Below are 15,953 nucleotides of genomic sequence, written 5' to 3'. Positions count from 1 at the left end.
TAACCATAGAGATAATCACAGATTCATCAATAATGGATATCATCATTAGTTTCAGCACTAAGTTTTACAAATGCAAATGCAAAATTCATCATATGAAGCATAAAACTGCGACACATCGCTCATCTGCTTTTCTAGGCAAGCAGATAATTCTGTTGGAGCTTTAAAGCTGAGGTCAGCAGGTTTACCTTCTTAATAAGTGAGCCCTAAGGAGGTGTCCACATAAGAAAAACAAGGCACGGCCTGCTGAAGATGCCCAGCAATGACAGGGCAGACAGACTGATAGTTTGGACCAAGCCTCGTGTTAACATTCTCCATGCATTTTCCTCACCAAACTCTATAGAAAACAGAGCAGGTGGCCAAGCCTTCTGCTCACCTCCTCCCCATGCTAACCCATGCTGTCATCCCTCCCTGAAAACATCCACCTTAAATGATTAGTTATTTATATTCATCAGCCTCTCTGTCCCTATCTTCCCATCCCCTGGTCCGGTGGGATATTGATAGCTCTTATCTTAATGGTACATTTCCCTTGGTGAGGGGACTGGGCAGCCAGCCGTCCCAGCCCTTCTCACACTCTGTCAGAGGGGCGAGTAAACACTGTCAGTCAGCCTGTGCTGCACCCTCACCTCCCTTCTCCCGGCTGTTAGTTTATCTAGGGAGCAGAGAGTGATGATGGGCCCCCAGTGGGAAGATCGTTGAAGGAATTGCAGATGGAAAGGATGTTATGTGGGAATACAGATGGAGGATGCATGTGTGCCATTTTGTTGTGAACTTAATTTATCCAGGCAAGATCAAGTGGGCATGCTGGCCTTTTCCAGGGACACCCATCGAATGCCTTGCTCAGTGGTAGCTGCTGAGAGTGATGCACATTTACTTTCATGGAGGTGACAGTGTGGTAAGTTCCTCACATTCGGGAAATCTCAACTGATCTACTTCAGGCACCCAGCAGGGATTTTTTGTAATCAAACTTACGTTTACATTTTTCTGTCTCTCATGAAAAGTATCCTTGAGGCCTAACGAGCAGGTTGAATGCATTTCTTTTTAAATCAGCCTTTGCGCCCCAGCAGCCTTTGTTGACAAATTTCCACATTTCTGCAACATTATTGCCACCAACTGTTGGTCAGTCCTCCAGAGGGTCCCAAGGAGTTTCCAAACCAGGTGAGATATCTAGTCCATCCAGCATGTTCTTGTCCCACCAACAACCAGGGTCTTAATTATATCTAGTTCATCCACAACTGGTGCAGTTTACCAGTTTACTTGTGTAGATGTTTACCTCTGCAGGAGAGCTGGGCAAAGCATCCTGTTGTATTTTTTAATAGAGACTCATGTGGTCTGCCAGTTGGATTCAGGAGCTCCTGCTGGTGCTCCACCGCCCACTATAAAAATAAGTCCACAACCTGTCCTGAGATTCAGGAAAAGCAGCGGCTGGTTAGTTCCGTGTGCTTCATCTGATCAGACTCCACCTTTAGGTGCTCTCCCTTGACATGACAGAGCTCAAACTGCTGAATTAATGGACAGACAGCCAAACGAATGAATGTTTCTGCACAGCACACTGGTTCAGTTCATTAATGTAAAATGAGGATTTGATAGTTTCTGACATCAGAAGTCGCATCAGTGACGTTACATTTTATTGACGACAATTACTCCTAACGCCTAACTTCCTTCCTTTTTTCCCCACAGGCCGTGATATATTTTCCATTTTTTTGAGAAATAAGGATCTGAAGGAGCCTTCCAGGAGGTCTGGCCCTGATCAAGCCTTCCATCCCTCTCATTAACAATCCCCTCTCTCTATTGGACTGTCTCTCATCCGACAGGTGAGGGCGGGTGAAGCTCACGAGCCCAGTTCTGCTGAGGATTCATGAAGTGATGGGGTGCAGTGCGATGGCTCTGTTTGGCCCCCGCCGCCGGCTCTGCTTTGCTCATTGCGACCTCCCGTCGTCTCTCACCTTACAAATCATTACAGCCGCGCTTAAACTATTACACCCTGGCTCAGGGCTCGACTACAGAGATAGAGTGAGGGGGATACAGAATTCAGACAGTGAGATGCTCATGGGGCTGATAGACGACTTCCAGTGGAGGAGGACAGACGGAGCATTACGAGGAGACGGAGGTGGGCAGGGTGTGGGGGAGGGTTTAAGGTGTGTGGCTGACAACTGTTTAAATTTTGCTACTATGGTCATCTTGTTTCTGGCATTGTGCAGCGTTCATGGAATACCTTTTTTTTTGCAGCTGACATGTTATCAGACGTTTCTACTTGACTGAAACAAAGATTTTCAAATACTGTACAGATTCTCAAACACCTTCTGACATGTCCTCTGTCAGACACCACAATCCACAATGATTTTTGGAATATTTCCACTGGATTGTAGATAAGACAGTTAAAGTGCCGAGAATGACGCCTCCAATCAGATTATAAATCATTCTAATCTCACAATAGTGCCTTCCTGATAAGGAATGCTCAAACTAAAGTTTTCCCTTGAACCCTCTGAAAGACCTCTCAGACCTGAATCTGGGATTCTCAGGATACTCTTCTCTTGAGCACATGTGCTGATTGCCACAGGCCTGCTGGGCATTAAGACGTGGTACCTTACCCACTGTACTTGGCTCCCAGCTGGCAGACAGTGTCTAAGTCCACTCTGTCCAGGTGTATCTGCTGCAAAGCATTCAGCAGCTTCTGCTGGTCCACTGGGTCTGTGATACCAATCTGACAAATGGAGAAAAGCTGTTTGTCTTTCTTGTTGATTAAAATCTCTTAACTGTATGATTATTCGTTAGCTGCTTCCACCAAGAATTCTCTGAAGCTTTATCATTCTTTACTGGGTTTGAAGGCATTTTTATTACTGCACTACTAGATGAAGTAAAAAAATCTTGATGCAAAGGTGTAATTTCTTGCACATTTGACTGTAATTCCCCGTTAAGCATGTTTTATGTCTAGAAAACTTCTGGACAGGTATTTCACATTAGGATCTGTCAGTTATAAAAGCAACATGGAACAGAAAAGTGAAATGTGGGCGAGGTGAAGTGCACCAGCTGCACTCATTTTACATGTATTTACCTCTTATGACAGATTTGAGGTGTACCCAAGTTTACAGAAATAGACTGTAGTTGACTGAAAGAATGATTCAAGAATAAACTGCCAACATACAGAATCAGTTTAACCTCTCACCACCTTCTTTCTACTGAACTTGTGGCCCAAACAGCAGAGACATCAGCAGCTACCCTCGTCTCTTTCTGGGTCACCCTGAAGAAAAAGAGCTGACAATACAAACAGATGTTTCAGTCATACTCTACCTTCTCCAGGTCCTCCTTCTCCATGGTCAACAGGTGGCTCCAGGTGATGTCATTTTCCTGTGCAAGTGTGCATGTGAAATGCAGAGTAAGAAAGAGAAAAGATCATTCAGCATTTACCGAATCAAAACTTCTGCATCTGCTCCTGACTCAACCACCTGAAACAGATGTACCTGCATGAGGTTTGCTATGTGGTGACGACAGTCTACCTGCACCCATCAAACCTCATACATCAGACAGGGCCCAAAACTTGAGCTGACCCTTTTCATTTTAATTCAGACCAAGACAATCCAGTAGACTGGATCCATTATGAAGCACCAAGTAAAACATGTAAACTAATCATCTCATGACATGTTCCTAAGCACATAATCATCACTCTGTTAATAACGCAGCTGTGCTCATCACATCTGGGATCACTGTATCTCACCCGTAGATCTGATAAAGTATTGCGATGTTATCTCTTCTCACCATCTCAGCATCAGTGAGGTAAGAGAACAGACATCTCTCGCATTAGAAAAGGCATCCTGCATACAAAAACACACATACCTGAGAAATGTTATTCCAGCATGCAATTCGTACTTACAGTCATGATGTCAGTGAGGTAGCTGAGATCAAGGCCGTGCAGGAGGAGCTCAAGTTCATCAAGCTTGGTTACGCTGAGGAGGGCAGAATGTTCACCTTGACTCCTGAGGACTATTGACTTATTCCACATTATGAACACACATGTGAGTCAGATGGGACTAGAGCCACACTACGACTGCATGTACAGAGACGTCCTGAATAGCGCATGCTTTGAAGTTTCAAGTTTGGTTAAAGACTTCACAGTGGCAAAACTCTACTTTTCCGAAGTGTCCTTGAGCCCCAGTGGTCTGAATTGAACCTTTGGAACCCTGTGGACATGGTTGGATCAGAGGAAACACTTTTTCCTTTGGGGATCAAGTGGGTGCAAGCAAAATGTCCCTGAGTTTAGACCCATCAGAGTGACTGCAGTGTACACGCGGCTTCAGTTTGACTGTTTACGAACAAGCGTCTCCTTTCACAACATTCAAAATATGTGAAATGCGTTACTTGTTTTTTAGTGTCTTTGCATCTGACGTGGGAGAAGGACAGCTCAAGTGTTTACAGGCTGTAATTCCTGGTGCCAGACATGTTGAAATACAATGTTTTTGGCTGATGATAACACTGCGGTTATTCTGATGTGTCTGAACTCAATGACACTTTGGTTGTGCCCACTTGATATGCAAAGGAAAAAGGGATGTTAAGATATCCAGGGCACCTCCCTCCCCCTTTCTGTACTGCGTTCTTTTATGTACTGCAGTATGCGTCGCTGAAAAACCAATCGTCCTCTCCGGGGACAAAATAACGCTGAGAGTTGAACATGCCCAGCTGTGCCTGAACCGACTAAACACTCATGCAAAAGGTTTATTATTGTTTATGTCTGGTTGAACAATGGTTCAACAACACCTGCTGCACAGGCACTGCCTCCGAGGAAATCCAACAGGGGGCGACAAGCACACAGACTGCAGTGACTGATGGGACAGTGCTTTGACAACAGAGGAGCAGACGAGTGTAAAGAAATGAACTCAGTGATGCGTTACAACTTCCTAAACTGCTGACTAACAGTGACTCAGATCCTCTGTGATCCTTCTTTATGCAGAGAGGGTTCAGTCATGACCTGTTGTCTTAACCTGCTGTTCTGCTCAACGTTCACTTTACAGACATTCAGATATGGACAGCAGCCCAGTACAACCATAACTTCAACTGTTATGTTTTATCACTGAGTGATCAACAGCATTGATACACACTTGTACACAGAAACTTTTAGAAACTGAGTCTTGTCTCAAAATTACCTAACAACAGTGGTGCACTGGGATTTATTTTAAAACTAAACTGACCAGGATGCACACTTTTTGTGTCTCTGGCTGTGTGACAGAGTTTTCATATCATGAATATTCATGAAAAACACTAAAGCGTGAGTCTTGTAGGTAAGACATGAGGCCTGACATGTATAGGAAATGTGGGGCAGCTGCTCTGCAGATGTGCTGTACTGAACTGTTACTGGGCAGATCAGTGAATAACATATTTCTCACAATCGTAGGTAAGGTGTAGTGGTGAAAAACATCAGAAATAATGTTGAGAATTTATGAAAAATATCTATAGATAAGAAAAAAGCATGAACTACAAGTAGTCCCCATCCCTCTGCTACACAGCTACAGAGGAAAAATACATGAAATCTAACGGCATCAAAAAAGCAACTGTAGAACATTCCCAAACCCTGAAGGTGCTGAATGCACGTCTCAGATGGGCTTACCTTTCCTGAGAAGGTAGCGGTTCAGAATTAATCTTGAGGAACTTTGAGAGGGTCTTCTCCATGGAGCTGAAGGCCTGGACAGCAGAGCCTTCGGGTGAAGAAGCCAGGATCTTACATATCTGTGAAGAGACCCTGGTGTTACGACATGATTTAAGCAGTTTCTTTAGACCATAGTTCAGTCACTAACATCAAACCAGGTTAAGATTCATGTAGCGTTAAGAATACTTTATAAGCCCAAAAGATTTAATACTCAGATTAATTAAACATTGTTCATTGCATTAGCTAAATTCAATGAAAAATGACTGATACACAGTGTTTTAAAGGTACCTGTGTGTGTTTGAACATCACCGCCAGGTCAGCAGGGCTCTTGCCAGTCTTGGTCCTGATGGTTTTGTCTGCTCCCAGCTGGAGGAGCTTTAGCACCGCCTCCTTTCTGCCATACTGCACCGCTACAGACAAAGCCTGACAGACAGTATAGTCTTACTAATCAAACAATAGTGTTTTTATGGGGGTTAATAAAAATAAAACAAAATAAAACACACGGTGTATCCATTGATATCCTGAGCATTGACTTCTGCCCCATGGGAGACCAACAGGTTGATGACTTTACAGTAGCCGTTCCTGGCTGCCCACATCAGGCAGCTGATTTGAAACCTGAAAACAAGCAAAAAGAAAGCAGAGATGAAGACGACGAAAGAGAAAACAAAGAACAGTAGGCAGGTACATACTGCATAGGAGTGGAGAGGGAGTTAACGAGTTAAGGAAAGGTTAGGGCCAGAGCGAGGAGGTGGGGAAATGAGAAGTGGGAGGACGACAGGTAGCCAGACACACAAAGAGATTTAGGGTGAGATGAGGACACTGGAAAGAAAATGTGGCCATGACTGAACAGGAGTGATGATAAAGGTGCAGAGAAACCACCAGGGGGCAGCAGACACCAGATTATAGGCAGACACTCACTGTGACATCACTACTGTACAAAGACACTGATTCACTGACTGTGTCAATTAAAGACACAATACAAAGAATCACATCTTAAATGCAGCCAAGTCTTCACTGTGGTCTAAATCTAATGCATGCGAAATGTGATATGCATTTGTAACAATTTTCTGGCTGATTTAATCAATAAGAAAAACAGTCATTACTTGCAGTCCTGGTAGGTGGCTTGGATTCATAGTAGTCACGATACATTAATGTAGAGACCTAAAGCTCAGACCGAAACCAAAGTCAAACCTTCTGAAATGCTCAATAACGAGCGTCAGCGTTGTACTACCATCCCCTCATATCGTAGCTGCAAAGCTCAGTTGCAGGCAGTGTATTTAGTGATTAATTTGTAAAGTGACAGTTGTTCGGTAGACAGCGACCACATGGATCAATAGCAAGGACGCAGGTTATGCTGCAGGAGCAGTCTGAAGTGTTTCTATGGACGTTTAGATTTTTCTGCCTTCACTCTGGGTCTCTGCAAAGGAGCAAGCTACAAATGTCAGAACCCGGTATCAAGTCTTTTGATAACCACATTGTCATCGACACATTCCTTTAGGCACAACAGTAAAAATTAGGGCTGCAACCAATGTTGTGTCTGTTGATTATTTTGGTGATTAATCGATCAGTTGTTTGGCCAATAAAATGTCAGAAAATGGTGAAAAGTGTTGATTAGTGCTGCCCAAAGCCCAAGATGATGTCCTCAGATGTTTTGTTTTGTCTACAACCCAAAGACATTCAATTTACTGTTATAGAGGAGCAAAGAAATATTCACATTTCAGAAGCTGGAATCAGAGAATTTTGAAGTGAATATTGAAATCGTTGGCCATTCATTGATGAGTCATTGCAGTTCTAATACGTGCAGTAATAATCGACTGCAATGGTTACGGACATCCTGTAATCATACACAAGGACAACAATGTTTAACGAGTCCTTCCACAGAGGACCTGGTGTTAACAGCTTTGACCTTTCTTAGTAATAGTCATTCCTCTGTTGCCTTCATATGTTTGCTTCTATCAGAACAAGGGCTGTATATAAATAACCTCTGTACGTGTGTATCTTATCACCTCCAACTCAAACACAGCAGGTGAGAAAAATACATTCGTCAAAGTGGTGGGAAAGTCCAAGGACAATTCATCACTTAGCTTAATACTTTCACAGGAAACAGTTTGGAGTGAGTGTGTGTGTGTGTGTGTGTGTGTGTGTGTGTGTGTGTGTGTGTGTGTGTGTGTGTGAGAGGTGGCATTGAAGGAGACAATCCATAACTCACATGTAAACAAAAGGGACTATCGCTCTCAAACTGATTGACTGGTCTTTAACACGTGGACTGAATCTAAAATAATGCTTTCTGTTGCAGCAAAAGTTTCGATATTTCTTGTAACCATTGGAAGAAACAAATAAAGATATGTGAAGGCTCAAAAACTTCAAATTAGGGCCAAAAAGGTTCCATTTTTAAAAGAAACAGTTCTATCAGCATTCACAAATTTTGGTTCTGACATCTGACACATTTCTAGTGTCATAGGGTACAACCATAAATGCCATTTACAAGCTTGGTGTCCATGCAAATGCATCTCAAATTGTGACCGAATTCCGAGAAAATTGGCAGAGAAAATGCGAATGACTACCACTACCATTATGTGATTATTAGGAGTTCATTGGGATAAGCACGGGGACACCAGTTCTTCAGTCAGAAAACAATATTAGGGCACAACAAGATGACAGAATTAAAAAAGCACCATCGAACCTCAAACGATGAAAAAAATGCCAAAACACGATGGAAATATGACATGTTTGTTTGTGAGGAAAGTTACATCAGATCTGTGTGGAACAATGGGATGTTTCAATCCTACTTATTCTAAAAAGGTGTTTCTCTCCCCCATTAAGCACATTACCTGTGTTTCAAAAAGGCTAACCCTTTTCTAATGTGATACTTTACGACGGGAGGTTGATGGAAACTCTTGATGGAAGCTGTAGTTGAGCCCTTTTTTGCTTTTCACCCTGAGTTGAACTGTAGGTTGGTAACAGAAACATTGACTTTTGTATCAATAAATTATCTTGAACTGAAATTGCTCCTGGAAAGCGGTGATGTTTGTCAAACAGGTGTGAATCTGTGGACTGTCTCGCAGTCGGCATAGCCACATCATCCTTCAACAAATTGAAAAGTTAATGTTCTATGTGAAGTCAAACAAAGGAGCCACTGGTGATACGTGGTTGATCATTTCGGGACATGATCGGCAGTGCCATTTATTTCTGCTTTCCTGTCCTGAGCTACTGTATTTTCCCAAGGATGGTTTTGCTGTGAGACAGGTACCAAGGTCACGCACACACGGTTTCAGTGTGCTGTGTGTATGTGTGTGTCCTTCAGACTGTGAGATTTGGCCAGTCCCCAAACAGATGGCTGATCAATAAGCAGACAATTCAGAGTAAACATCGTTCCTGGCGGCAGGACAGCAAGAAGAATGACTTCCAGAAACACCTGACTCACAGTAGCAAGGTAAACACACTACACACTAAAAACACTAAAAGAACACTCTCACACACACACAGCAATAGGTCTGGGCAATACGATAGTACATTGTATACTGTGCGATGGTGGAATTTTGTCCACCGTTAGAGATTTCCATGGTGGGAGTGCTCCTTTAGCAACTCTGCTTTAGATTTGAGGCAAAGCTATGCAAGAAATCAGGGCTGTACTCTCTCATGATCTTGCGAATCCAGCTGCCTCACAAGGTCTCATGATTTAGGACTCCCTATGTGACATGAGAGCAATAGCTGGTGGCAGTAACGGACCTCTGAGCTGGTTCGCCAACCGCCACAGAAGAAGAGACAAGAAAACAAGAAGTAGGAGAGTGAAACCCTACAATTCAGAGCAGGATGCATCCCAACCAATCCAAAAGAACATGTGGACTTGAGATTTTAACGTTTTTGCTTTCAGACCAGCAAAGTGTTAAAGAACTCTAGTCCTCAAAACAGACAGTTATGGAAGTCTAAGGTGGAATTATGCTTCTTTGAATGTCCTAAGCAGAGAAAGGCGTTATGAGTTACCACAGGTCGCACACAGGAGCGGACATACACACCTCCTAAATCTCAGCAACACGGCACACAAACCTATGCATCCTCCTGTGGGGAGCTGAGAATAAAAACATGTAAACGTATACCCAAAATCAAAAGAATAAAAGCCACGCAAATGTCTGGAAAGGACACCCGTGCACATTCATCTACTATAGCTGCAGCCTGGAGAAGCCTGTTACGGCCTTAATGCAGCTATGGTCAACACAGATCAGCACACTGAAGGTGAAAAAAAGGGACACATGGAGGCAATGGACCCCACATCATGCTCCTCCAGGACTCTGCGAGGCGACAGACATTGCTTGTTTACAGTACAGCAGAGGGACGAGCAGCTGGTGTTAATCATTGGCTTGATATTCAGACGTAAGAGGCGATGAGGATGAGGAGAAGGAGGAGGAGGTTTATCCTCTGCACCCACACGAACCTCAGATTCTTCTTTTGCTCTGGATGTTAGAGGGTGTCAGCCCTCCCACCTCCCCTCATCTGCATCCTCCTGTGTCTTGTTACCTTGCTTCAAATATTTTGTCTGGGAAGGAACCAATCAATTTCCTGACGCTTCACCGTATCCATGTGTGTTATCGGGGGGGGTTAGGGAAAGCTAAACAAGAAAGCCAATGGGGGCTGAATCCTCCCTTTGACACGACAAAAATCCACATATGGTAACAGTAAAAGTGCTTCACGAACAACCTCCCTTCATTCTTTTCCATGAGATGGAATTTTTCATGTTGCTCACCAGGACAGGAAACCAAATTCTATATAAAATGCCTGCAATGGCTGATGGATCCCAAACCTCTCCCGTCACAGGTGTTCATCAGCATAGTGAGATAATAGTCAAAGTGCAAAGGAAACCTCGAGGTTATGTTACCGTCAGTGTGGCTGCTCCAGTGTGTTGGAGCAATTCTTCCATTTTGCGTCCAGCGTTACAAATTTATCAATCCACACAAACACAGTAACGTGTTTTGTGAGAGCAATAGTTTTGATGGTATTTCAGCCCGGAGAAGTAATTGTGGCCGGCTGCCATCTACCCCTGTGCAGATGTGCAGATCACAGCCGTTCACAAGGACAGCGATGGCTGAACGGAGGTCAAAGTCGAGTGGATTGATTTGATGGCTCCTTCATTTTATGACGTTTTGAATCTGCTGTGATTTGGTGTGAATATATACAGTAGGTTGAAAATTAGTTTTTTTCCCCAGATGTTAAGTGTTTGAACTTAAGTGATGTCTTGACATATTGTTTATTTATGGTACTGTGCACCCAATGAAATCTTTACATTCCCGCTGCTGTGCTTGCCTTGTCTCTGTTTGTGTGGCCTGTCCTTTTTGAGATGGAGGAGGTCATGTGGTTCAGTTGCTGCCAATCTGGCGACACCTGAAGTTTCTCAACGTCCTCCTGGATCCATTCTCTTCACTTATGTTCTACAACTACATACACCTGTATCAATCTGTTGCATGTGTATCCATCCTGAGTTTTTAGTTATCTGAATCAAAGCCCTAAGGACACAGGCTGTCCTATGATGTACAAACTATGAAGTCCCTCAAGGCAAATTGTGATTTGTGATAATGGGCCGTGTAAATAAAACTGGCTTCACATTTGAACAAATTTAGACTGGTTCTTTAATCCAGGGTCCAAGGCCACTTTTGCCCCACAAATTACCTAAACCATGCTTACTGGCATCCAAGCTTCCAAAAAAGCTTCTAAAATCCTCCTGCCCACCCCTTACACTCACTGTGTTTGTTTGTCTGTCTGTCTGATACCCGTCCGTACATGCACATGCCATAACAGGACATTCCAAACAAGACACACAAATATACACACACTGTATGGAGCACTGTGGTGCATAATGCTACCACATGGCAGCTAAACATAACGAGAACCATCAAAGGAAATTTGATCCAGCCTCTCGTTTTTTTCTCTCCCGTTCAAGTCTAGAGTGTTTTTATTTGGCCTACATCAATAGGGGTGTGACAGTGCGTACTGTGCTGAAAATCCTATAAACATCTTGACCTGAAACAGGTCTGTACATCCCCCCTCGGCCCCATCACCTGTCCACCATGTTGGGATCAGCTTTTCTGGACAGCAGAAGCTCCACACAGGAAGCAATTTTGTCTTCGCTTGCAGAGGCTAGGATGCTGGCCATGAGCACGGTCATGTGATCTGTGGACAAAAACACATTAGTGTGGAGTGCATCATAATAACCTCTTATCTGAAGCCAGCATTTAGCTTAGCACCCATTATTAACAATTCCATTTAGAATAATACATAAAAGGTAATGAGCTGGCACTAGAGGCATTTTAGAAAAATGACCATAACAATAAATGTACCTGTTTTATCTCTTTTTGTTTGCAGCTTACACAGCCCTCAGACTGGGATAACTACAGACACAGACACAGACACTGCAGCTGGCACCAAAATCCAGAGTGATGTACAAAAATGTAATGATGCAACTGGGCCAACCAGAAAACCATAAGCTGGTGTTTGTCCTCATAGCTCCAAACCATCTGTCTGAACAGACAAGTGCTCCTCCTGTTATTCATTGTCCAATTTGAGGTTTGTTTTTGGAGCATGATGGAGTTTGGTTACTGTAGTTACCTTGTGGAAACAAATAAAAGGTATGAAATCCTCTGGTAATCATAGGTGCAGTGTTTAGCCAAACAAATTAGAGGAAAGAGAAGTACCATTTTTTTCCCATCACAATGAAGTCATACATCATGCTGTAGTTAGGGGAGGAAAAGAATCTGGATGTTAACCCAGTGATGGAGATGGATAGCCATTTATCTGGCATCAGGAAGTGTGGCAGCCTTTATGGGACCTAGTGACTTCTGAAGACTTGTCTCCTGATCTCATCCTGATAAGACCGGCCTTGGACCCATGGCAATGCACTCAATTCCTGTTTTGTTCCGCCAATGCCTGAGTCACCAACCTGAGTGTATCACAGTATGTATCTAAGTGTGTATTTATGTGTGTGTGCATACCTGGGCCTCTACATCTGTATGTGGGTTCCTGTGTCTCTGTGGCTGTGCATGTTTGGCTATATCTGTGTGCAAGAGCGTGTGTGTCTGTTTATATTATGTGTGCGTGGGTGTAAACCAGACAGTCTGGTTTGCGTCTAGAGAGGACTGGAGTAAATAAATCTGTGGCCTGAGAATTGGTCAGAGGGTACGATAGCAGCACGGTGACCGTTATCAATCACTCATGCATTCCTCTGCTCGGCCTCCCTGCTCTGACAAACGCCATCAGGACGTGACCACGCGTCATCCTTCTGTTTAATTGCTTCCTTCACCTGCCTTGAGCATCAGATGCCGAGACCTTGTGAAATCAGGCACACACACACAGTTTAACTGGACTTTCTGGACTGAGAACTAATTGACATCAGATATCAGCGGCACGACTGGTGCTGTGGCTCCAAACCTGTGTCCTGCAACGTCCAAGAGCTGCAGGAGGGTTCTTAATTAAACAATGAAATGCACAGTAATTTATTGAAACGACAGCAGTGACACAAACACAGAAAAAAGACTTTACTGATCAAGATTTCTTTCACCACTGTGTTACCATGTATGATTCCAGTGAATAATGTCCAGTGAGAAACATGCTGTCTTCAGTTTTTCTACAGGAGCACAGAGGACTGATGAGAGCTTCATCACATGGTGCAACAACAATCACCTGAAGCTCAATATCACCAGAACCAATGAGCTGGATGGTAGGCTGCTGCACTTTAAATATGGATGCTGCAGCAATGAACCATCCATCCAGCACTTTCAACTCTGCAGCACAGAAAATCTTTACAATCAGCACAGTTTCAAGGCAGACACCCAAGAAGAAAAAGACATGTCACTGCAGGTAACATCTCATCTCTGGTGAGAACTGCACATGTGCAGTAGAGATCGGACACTTGCAAGAAAATGCGGGAAAAGATGGGAGTTTAGTCCAGTGGCATTGCAGGATGTGGCAAAACTCAAACCATGAATTGTGCAGTTTGCAGCAAGTCTGAGAGCAAGGTGAATAAAACAGAGTTGTCTCTCAAAGGTCTGTCACATTTCCAAAAAAAAAACATCACTGGAGTGCTAAAACAGGAGTCAGCAGCATCTCACTCACTCACTGCTCATAAAGAAATAATTTGCATAGGGGCAAGTAAAAACTGGCTTTGGGTGAGAAGATTTCTGACTCAAAACATTGATGTTAAACCCGACAGACTAATCTTTCAGTGTGATTCAGCGTGATTTGTCATTTAACCATAATTTTCCTCTACTGATAATTTTTCTGTAACTGCAGTTTTTAACACCAGGATTCATAGTTTTATGTGTATTTAACTGCAGACTTGTTAACATGGAAGAGCTCATCCCCGTGCTTATTTTACCCAGACTGACCTCGATCCAACGGATGCCTTCAGTTTCTCTTGCTTTGGGATGAGGGTGCAGCGTGCATAAACTAAAAACAATTCAAAGGATCAGCGGTGTGTGCTGCAAGAGTTCCTCTTTGGCGTCATCACCATTAAGTAATGTCAGATGAAGAGTATTGGTGCAGAGGCCCGAGTGGTCCCCTGGCCTTTGGCTGTAACAGGTGAGGAAATTGAAAAAAGGTGCCACAGGGAAGGACAGCTCAACACCAACACAACAGGACTGTCGGGAGGATTAGGTATGGCTGTTTGATGTCCAAGCCTGGAAGGCAGCAATGTAATGATGTTTCCTCATCAACCTGCTGTACCTGCCCTCGTTTTATTCCCACCGGTGGTGGGTCAGGAATCACAGAGAGATCAGTGGAGCCTACACTTCATGATACCAATGCAAAATAGAATGAATTTCAGTCATTTCTGCTTTTACCTGTGTTTCTATGTTTTAAATTTTGTGATATCTAACATCTAAATGTAAAATCTTTGAAAATATGTTTTATCTGCCTTGACAAAATAATACAAACCAGCTTGTCTTGTAAGTCATTAAATCAGTGGTGTGGTCACTGGGATGGCACATTTTCAGGTGATGGAAAAGATTTGTTGTGTTTCCCTTCTTGTTTGGCGCCAACCGACACTGTGTTAGCACTTCGCTGTAGCTCCTGAGCTGTCCAAATCACTTCCATTGAACTGACGTCATCTTTGGAAGATTACGTGAGTTCATTTTTAGCACTTAAGCATAACGAGCTTTGCTGTGTAAAACACACCAGCTGTGGATTAAGAGGGGGCAGCAGCTTGCAGCGGCCAGAGCTGCCAAAGACGACACATTTCTGCAATTCTGTGCTCTGCTTTTTCAACAGGTGTTTGATCAATTGCTCATGCAGTCTCCTTTTTGCAACGTGAGTAATGTGCAATGAGCATTGTGGTTGTTGACATATATCCTAAAGTTTGTGTCATGTCCGCTCAGTGTGTGGAGGAGCTCAGCTCCACCTTCATGAAAACAGGAAGTGACACAGCAAGCAGAGACGGGGGGTGCTTTTCATTTCTTTGAATTGTGCCTCCTCGTCTCCTCTCTCCTTCATCGACCCGGAAGTTGTTTCCCCTCCGCCATGATGAAGGATCTTCCAAATGCTTAAATGCACCTGAAGGAGACGAGGAGCGAGGAGAGAGGAGGCTTCTGAAGGGGATCAGAGTGACGATACACCGGTGTAGCCTGTGCGGAAGTCTTTTATTATTTAAGGGGCGTGTTGTATGTGGCACACGTTTGAATCATGGCGGGAGCAGATCTTCACAAATGTAATCTTGATTCTTGTTTCAACTGTGTCCTTTTAACAATTGTATCTGTCACCAAGAAATTAATGAAAATTCTTGGTATATTACGGTATATTAAAGCAAGGCTACAAGGCTGTTGGTTTAATCTTTAATCCTCTGTTATGCCTCTAACAGCATATAATTGAAACCTCATCAATAGCAATCAGGAGTAGAACAGTCTGACTGCAGATCTGACCATAATATCATGTTTTACAGCTTTTACAGCTGTGCAAACGTCATCAGTAATTGACGTCGCTTCGGACTGACGCTGTGGAGCGAGAATGTTTCATTTCGGAGTTTCCTCTCCTCCGTCCTCACGTCTCTTCCTCGCATCCCTCTTTCATGTCCTCGCTGGGTGGAGCTAAGACGCGAGGAGAGGAAGCGAGTGGAGGAGACGAGGAGACCAATATACCGAATGAAAAGCACCCACACAGGCAGCAGAACAAAGTGACTGGCTGTTGTCATGTTTCTTCTCCTCTGTGATAGGCTGTTAAATCTGTCCATATTGAGTCAAAAACCTCCAGAGAACTAAATGAGGCTGTGCACCAAAATGCTGTAAAAGACACAGATGACCTCTGACAGTTTTCTCTCTACAACACCCCTGTCTTACCTCCC

The 15,953-nt window shown here is 43.6% G+C and overlaps 1 protein-coding gene across 1 annotated transcript in view; it reads right to left on the bottom strand.

The window, feature by feature from the left end:
* Window positions 1-15,953, bottom strand: part of asz1 (ankyrin repeat, SAM and basic leucine zipper domain containing 1) — a 28,113-nt gene that overhangs the window by 9,532 nt on the left and 2,628 nt on the right. Inside the window, exons 4-10 of the mRNA XM_070971717.1 lie at window positions 11,686-11,797; window positions 6,139-6,250; window positions 5,924-6,058; window positions 5,597-5,715; window positions 3,869-3,941; window positions 3,289-3,345; window positions 2,589-2,701 (exon numbers count right to left, since the gene is read on the bottom strand). Coding sequence (XP_070827818.1) covers window positions 2,589-2,701; window positions 3,289-3,345; window positions 3,869-3,941; window positions 5,597-5,715; window positions 5,924-6,058; window positions 6,139-6,250; window positions 11,686-11,797 — 721 coding nt within the window. The remainder of the gene's footprint in view (window positions 1-2,588; window positions 2,702-3,288; window positions 3,346-3,868; window positions 3,942-5,596; window positions 5,716-5,923; window positions 6,059-6,138; window positions 6,251-11,685; window positions 11,798-15,953) is intronic.

This window comes from Chaetodon trifascialis, chromosome 10 (genome assembly GCF_039877785.1).
Source record: "Chaetodon trifascialis isolate fChaTrf1 chromosome 10, fChaTrf1.hap1, whole genome shotgun sequence".
In the NCBI taxonomy this organism is placed as follows: domain Eukaryota; kingdom Metazoa; phylum Chordata; class Actinopteri; order Chaetodontiformes; family Chaetodontidae; genus Chaetodon; species Chaetodon trifascialis.
Note: the sequence above shows the minus strand (reverse complement) of the source record. Positions and strands in the feature narration are given on the sequence as shown.